This window comes from Aplysia californica, unplaced genomic scaffold, assembly GCF_000002075.1.
Source record: "Aplysia californica isolate F4 #8 unplaced genomic scaffold, AplCal3.0 scaffold00752, whole genome shotgun sequence".
Lineage (NCBI taxonomy): Eukaryota > Metazoa > Mollusca > Gastropoda > Aplysiida > Aplysiidae > Aplysia > Aplysia californica.
In genome coordinates, this window is record NW_004798022.1 from 75936 (window position 1) to 83878 (window position 7943).

Below are 7943 nucleotides of genomic sequence, written 5' to 3' on the forward strand. Positions count from 1 at the left end.
TCACACACACACACACACACACACACTTACGCACACGTACACAAACTTGCTTTTCCTATTATATCATACTAGAAATGAAAAAAATCAGGAATACAGTCAAGAGGAAAAAGCCAAGAAAGTCGTGGAAGCAAACATCTTTGTATGGAGGCAATTTCCTATTTTCTTGATTATTGCCCTTTAACAGTAATGGTTCTTGGCTCCTCTGATCGATTAGACTAAAGTTAAAGCACTTAGTGTAGAATTCTGTGGACTAAAGTAATAATTATTTGACACAACGGAGTTCAATGTCATATAGCCTACTTTGTGTCCCCGGAGTTTTTAGATCTACATGTATATTTGTTCACTAACAGAGTAGGCAGACAAACAAACTACTCGTTACTTGTGACTTGGGCTTTATTCACGAACATTAACTGGTTCGAATTCGAATGATTAACAGCACGGAACTAATGAAAATGGCGAAATTATTTTCATACTGTGATGTAAACAAACCAGAATGAAAGTAGACCGAGTTTTTCTGATCTGCGAGGCAAGGATAGTGCGTCGTGGAACTTTACAAAGCTCAATGCTGCAGTATATAAAAATGATATCAGTGAGACATTGATTGTTGGATTGTTCATTGTTCCCTGTTAGAATAACACAACTTACGTGTGCGAGTGATGCTGAAATAAGCATGTGTTCTCTCCTTCTTCTGCTGCTGGCACTGGCTTCCTCGCTCCAACCCGCAGACGTGAGGCTTACTCTGGGAACATGTAATCTGTGGAATGTCATGTTTAACTGGGAAGTTCGTGTCATGCACATCGCTGACATGGTAAGTGAGGCAGGGAGACCGTTTTGAGATGAGATTTTTGAACGTGTTTGTATTTAGAAATACTTGAACAAGTTTCTGGACAGTAGAAGCCATAAAAGCCCAGTCTGAGCTGAGATCAGTGGGTGGGCCAGAGTGTAGGAGCTGAGCTTGATGGCCTTTCTTAAACCCTTCTGCCTTCTGTGTGTGGAAAAATACCTCAGCTAAGCTTATAGTACGGCAGCATAGATAAATAACTGTGGACACGTAGATGTAGAGTCTAGATCTAGTAGCTCCAGTAAACAAACAGGTCTGGTGGTTTAGAATCAAGAGGGGAAACACAAAGGGTAAGTACTTTAGACTTAGAAGACTGTAAAGTCTTACATCTAACAACCAACTGTTCAAGACAATGAACTGTTCAAACCACCACTTCCCACTCACCCCGCTGCATTTTTTGTTTGTTATAAAGGTAGTATTATAATGACACTGTCCAAGAGTACTGCCTGTAAAAGATGACCATTATTCTCCTTGACAATGGTTGGTCTTCAATGAATCAATGACAGGTTGTACTTTAAAACTTGTTCTATAATTGCTGTACTTGAATCAGAGCCCACCACTGAACTTGACTGCCTTACATTTAGTTTACATTACCCTTCTTTGTATCAAAAGCTGGCTGTCTCAGTACACAGCTATGTCTTTATAACAGTGGACACGCAGATGCTGATAAAAGTCAATAAAGTGCATAGGTCTGGTAGGTTCTGGAATACCTGGAGGTGGGAATGGTTTGCTTTTGTCATTTTTATCAGTCCTGCTTAAGACATTCAATTGTCTAAGACGACCACTTTTTCCCTCAATGTAATAGGAGGCCGTCTTGGGCAGTTTTGAGTGTAGTTTCTTTGTTTTCTATAAAATTTATTGAGAATCCTGAAAGCAGTGGATATATAGCTCCCTGATTCTATAGAGGCTAAAATAATGTTTACTGTAGGCTACTCTCTCTTATTTCAACTTATTTGCATGGCACACATAGACCGTACCAAATGTTCGGCATGATGGGAAAATGCTGAGTTTCTTCTTGTTATTTCGGCAGGTGCGTGAAGCAGACATGGATATTTTGGTGTTTCAAGAGGTGCGCATGTCTGCTCTCACAGATTCTCTCAGCGAAACAAACATTTGGTCCCAACTGCAACAGTTTCGATCCCTTCTACCAGAGTACAGATGGGTGGCCGCCCGTCCCGCAGGTCCCGTGGGTAGGCCAAAAAATGCTGTTTGGAAAGGATGGGAAATGGAAGGTAACTGACGCCATGAACTAAACTACTAAACTACTAAACTGCTGTAGTAAGCTGACAAAACGCCTTTTTCTTCTTCACAGCAGTTTCGAGGAAAAGAGTTTTTTTGTCAGTGTAACCATTTAAAAATAGAATGATTCTGAAATTTGAATTCTAATTTATTATCTTAAAATTTCTTTGATTTTTTTCACACACGTAGGGTAACTGATCAAGGCTTTTGATGTTAGCAAATAGAAAATTTTGAAGCCAAAATGAAAAAAAGGCGTTTTCAGTGGTAGTGTAAGTTTAGTGTAAGTCTACTGCAGTGGAGTCCTCTTAAACTAAACCTGCCAGACCACCAGATTTTCTTTGGTTCAGTTAGGTTTTCAGTTTAGGGAGGTTGCTCAAATAAAAAAATAATTTAAAAAGAATAATCGGGGATTTTCTTTTCTTTCTCTTTTCTTTCAGTTTTCTGCTGTTTTCCGATTAAGAGTTAGGCCAATAGCTTGATGAAAGTGTTCTTCCCTTTCACGACTGGCTCTGCCTGTCTGTTTAGTAGTTTTTTACTTCTGAAATTTTCTCAAACTTTCATGTCCCTGTTTTTCTCTAGGCTTGTATTACTTGAACTACAACTATGTCTATGTTTTTCTCTAGGCTTGTATTACTTGAACTACAACTATGTCCCTGTTTTTCTCTAGGCTTGTATTACTTGAACTACAACTATGTCTATGTTTTTGGGGGGTTTTTCTGTTTATGTCTTTAGTAATGATCACCCATGTGTAGTTTTTGGACCATGGATGTTTGTAAAAGTAATTTAGTAAAAGGCAGAATTGAAGATGGACGTTGACGATGTTGTCAGATAGTTCTCTTTATATTTCTTCTTTGTACTTGAGATTTCAATGAACCCATCAGTCTTTGCAAGCCAGCGTCTTATTCATTTTGTTTCACTTTGTAGTAGATAAAAATGTTTTGATTTGTTCTGCTTAACTTTACTAATCTTTAATACCATGCAGAACGTTTCACCTGAGGAGCAATGATTTTGATTGTATGTAATTTTGATGCCTTTTACTTTTATGCACACTGCCAGATTGACTAACTCTGACTCTAACTGTTTGAGTTTGACTAACTCTGACTCTAACTGTTTGAGTTTGACTGACTCTCACTCTAACTGTTTGAGTTTGACTGACTCTCACTCTAACTGTTTGAGTTTGACTGACTCTCACTCTCATCAAGAATAAAAAAGAAGAAGAAGAAAAAGAAGAAGTAGAAGAAAAAGAAAAAGTAGAAGAAGAAGAAAAAGTAGAAGAAGAAGAAAAAGAAGAAGTAGAAAAAGAAGAAGAAAAAGTAGAAGAAGAAGAAAAAGAAGAAGTAGAAGAAAAAGAAAAAGTAGAAGAAGAAGAAAAAGAAGAAGAAGAAAAAGAAGAAAACCCCATTGGAGATTTCAGTGTGGAATGATACCAGCTGATCACGCTCCATCAACTCAGTTCACAATCCTTTTCACCGTAATTTTTTTCCTCTGCTTTTCAGGCCTTGGGATCATCAGTCGTAAGGAAATTTTGTCTGTGAAGGTCGTGAATCTCACCGTCCCTGGCAGCGTGGACAAGAACCTTCGGATAGCTCTTCATGCAAAGATTCGCTCCGGCCCTTCGGCAGACGATGTGGTCAGTGTGTGGGTCGTGCATTTTTCCTACGACAGACATCAGCAGTGTCAGAATGCACTGGACATTATTGGCAGTATTTCCTCAGGTGGGTTCGACGAATGTCTTTCTGACAACTTTTATGTTTTTGTGTCTTCTGACAACTTTCCTGACAACTTTTGTGTTTTTGTGTCCTTCCCTTCTGACAACTTTTGTGTTTTTGTGTCTTCTGACAACTTTCCTGACAACTTTTGTGTCCTTCTGACAGCTTTTCTGACAACTTTTCATTTATGTTTTGTATCCTTCCCTTCTGACAACTTTTTGTGTTTTTGTGTCCGTAGACAACTTTACTGACAACTTTTGTGTCCTTCTGACAGCTTTTCGGACAACTTTTGTGTTTTTGTGTCCGTAGACAACTTTTCTGACAACTTTTGTGTCCTTCTGACAACTTAATGTTTTCCCGAAAACCACGGCTACCATCCCCCCCTCCCCCAGGCCTACTCACTTCATTTTCCCCACTTTTGTGTTCACGCTGTTTCGTTTTCTGCAAGATCACATGAGATATGACAAGTGTTTCCACAAACTTAGTCTAACCACCAACCTACTTAAGCTCCCTTTTACTTTTAGGACTAAAACATTTTTAATACGACCGATGACTGTCCCATGCTTGTATAAATGCAAAGGGAACATGTTTAGTAATGTGGATTGTTGTAGACTGGTCTAGTACTGTGCTGTCCTTGGGGTTTTATGCTCCCCGCGCAATTTAGCAAAATTTGACCATTTTTTGCTTAATTTCTGATTATTTTCCTGTTATCATTCTTTGTGAAAATTAGCAGAATTGCATAATTTCACATTTTTGGGCTCAGTTTGCATAATTTCATAATTTTTTTTGCATGAAACTGGGGGGACAGATTGTAGTAGATGGTCAAGTCGCGACCCCAGCACTTTCTTGTCCTATCTCCATTTTTAATAACAGTGAAAACCATTCTTAACAAAAAGAGGGAGCTTAAGAAGAAGTCACATTTTCAATGTTAAAAAAGATGGAGATAGGACAAGAAAGCGCTGAGGTCACGAAGTGGTACAGTAGTAGTCAGACTGGTGCGGTGGTAGAACGTCAAATAGAACCGAAACGTTACAGTAGACCGTCAAGTAGAAGGACACTACCCTAAGAATCATTTTTCACTTCTGACCTCATCTATTAATATTATTACAGTAATAGATGAGGTCTGTCTAAAGTGAAAAATATTATGAAATTGGTTTAAGTTACGTCAGTATTGATTTGTTCTGTTTTTGATCTTGAAGTAGCCTACAGTATAACACGGATAGGTCGAACTCAGAAGACTCAAAATGACGCTTCTGTTGAACTGTGCTTGCAGGCAGTCCTGGTTTTTTTTATTCTTCTTTATCTTCATAAAATTAGAATGTCCCTAAAACTACAGATCCCCCAGACTGTAGTTAGGCCGGTTCCGACAAATTCGAGCTATATATCCGTATATCCGTTTAGTTTAGTTTAGTAGGCTATAGGGTTTTACCAAACTAAACTGATATAGCTATATCCGTGTTATTATCTCATATAAAATTTCACACATATGCATTTATATTATATGTTTTAATACGTTGTTTTACATACGCACTTGTCGATTAATTTTTAAGATGTGATGTCTTTTTTGTTGTAATGCGCATTGAGCATCTTTTAGGAAATGGAAATGCGCACTATAAAAATGCTATTTATTATTATTTATTATTATTATACACAGTATTTTGGTGTTTTCTTTTTTTTTTTTCCAGACACAACACAGTTTGGTAATGTGTTTATCTTAGGAGATTTCAACGCTTACAACGATTTCCGTGGCCCTATGGACGTGTTTGTGTCGAGGCGAGCCACGGTTTGTTCTAACAAGAGCCCGAGACGTAGAGACAGCGCCGCCGGGACGTTTGTGGACGCCTGGATGATGTCTGGACGACAGCACAGAGACGGACTCACCTTCAGCAACATGGTATGTAGGCAGGGAAGTGAAAGGCTTTGAATTGTTTATTTTAGTAAGGGTTTACGGCGCTCGCAACTGCTTAAGGCAAGGTCATATGAGTGCCAAGGGGTGGATGTCAATAGAGAAGTCTAAAGAGGGATTCAGGCTTACTCTGATCACCTCTCTAGCCTCAACAGCACAAAGTCTGCTTCCACTATCAAGGCACCCCGGAAATAGCGGGTCACAAGAGAGTGACAAACATACAAAAGAAATAGAGGGAAAAAATTACGATAGTAAGGATGCAGAAAGAAAAAGCAGCAGTAAAGGAGACACATTGTATTGAAAATGTGAAAAAGGTTGTCAAAGTTGATTTTATTTAATAAGAGGCGAGACCTCCAAATTTAACATCCGTCTCCTATAGTACAGGACAGAGCCAAGAGGGTTGAGAGCTATAGAAGATAAAATCCTCCTAACAGCGCAAGTTCAAAACACTGTGTTGTGGATTTCCGTAATGTGTTCAGCAGCCCGCCTCCTACATCTGTCCCCATGGTTTTATGCACCCCGCATAATTTATCAAAATTTGATCATTTTTTGCATAATTTCTGATTATTTTCTTTTATTCTTCTTTGTTAAAATTAACAGAATAGCATAATTTCACATTTTTGGGCTCAGTTTGCATAATTTCAGAATTTTTCTTGCATAAAACCACGGGGACAGCTAGATGGTCTCTGTTGTATTCCCTGTGTGTTGAAATGATTCTTTTCTTGTCCAGCCGTCCCCAGGACTTGAGAGTCGGCCTGATCGTATCCTCGTGCCCAAGAATGCTGAAGTGGAGAGCATAGCTCTGATGGGCAACGGAGACGACTATGCATCCTTCTACTACTTCAGCATCATGGCGCACAGGGCCAAGGTCATTGTGGCCGCGAGCTACGACAGTCTGAGAGGGAGGTCGGGCTACCCTTGTCGGCACGACTGCGGCCCGCACGGATCGTGTCGCTGCGGCGTTTGTGTCAGGGGAGGGAACAACCTCAACTGCGACATTCCCTCTTGTGAAGAGTGCGATAGCAGGGCCTTTGTCATATTTATCTCCCTTTTCACCCCTTTTTGCGTCACTGCCACAATATTGTTTTACGCAGTCCTGAGAATGTTGGTTGTCTCGGCCAGGTTTAGTCAGAAAGACATCGAGGATATTCTCGGATATAGATGTTGTTTATTCAACAAACGACTTTTCCGATTTGGTGCCTTACCTCGAAGATACAAAACACTGGTGTCGAGAATACTCTGTGTGTGTGAGCTCCCCCCTTTGTTGTTAATCCTGTTGACTGTGATCATTCTGCTGATTCTGGGTACAGTGATGAGATATACCCTCCGCGATGCCATAGATGTTGTGTATTCTGTGTTGCCTGAAGAGCTGTTCCCTTCAGATCATTTGTTGCTGTATGCCTCCATTAAAACGTAGAAGTTTTCTCGTAGTTGTTGTGAGTCTCTTTCTCTACTTTGTGTACATGTAATATGTATCTATACATTTTATTTACAGCAGTTGGGCACGGAAAACTCGAAATCACGAATAACTTGAAAAATTTGCTATTCCGACTGATGTTTAGTTTTAGTAAGAGTTTTACGGCACTTGCAACACTATAAGGTCATATAACTAATTATAAGTGTCGAAGATTAGAGATGTTACAAGAGAGTGATAAACACAAAATAGAAGGAGGGGAGATAAAGACGACAGATGTTTGATAGGAAAGAAGGAGCGAACCGCACCAGAGCACCCACCAACCATCCACAAGAACTATACTACTTTTATTTACAGCATTTGGGCACGGATAGCAGGAAAGTGATGTGTAACTCAAAATCACGAAGAGCTCGTACATTTTGTAATTTCGACTGATATCTCTTTAATTTTTCGTTATCGATCAACTTGACTTATGGATGTGGGGCACATGTTCGAGTCACCCAGTCCAGACTGTGTGTCTTTTACAAGTAAGTCTGTCCCCGTGGTTTTATGCTCCCCGCATAATTTAGCCAAATTTGATCAGTTTTTGCATAATTTCTGATTATTTTCCTTTATCATTCTTTGTTTCAATTTAAAAAATCGCATAATTTATCATTTTTGGATTCAGTTTGCATAATTTCAGAATTGTTCTGGCATAAAACGATGGGGACAGGTAAGGTCTCCCAAAACTTTCTTTTGTTTTATTTATTAATTTTTCTGTTTGTTGTTGTTGTTTTTTTCACAAGTTCTCTTATCTTCTCGCTAACTTGAACATTCTCGTAAGAAGTAGGACCC

The 7943-nt window shown here is 39.2% G+C and overlaps 1 protein-coding gene across 1 annotated transcript; it reads left to right on the top strand.

The window, feature by feature from the left end:
* The first annotated feature begins 487 nt into the window (after positions 1–487).
* On the top strand, positions 488–7125 carry LOC101847287. Its single transcript, XM_005109159.2, has 5 exons — positions 488–808; positions 1872–2073; positions 3577–3795; positions 5475–5683; positions 6426–7125. Exons 1-5 carry the CDS (start codon positions 671–673, stop codon positions 7110–7112), a joined length of 1455 nt encoding a protein of 484 aa, XP_005109216.1. The 5' UTR covers positions 488–670; the 3' UTR covers positions 7113–7125.
* Positions 7126–7943: the final 818 nt, after the last annotated feature.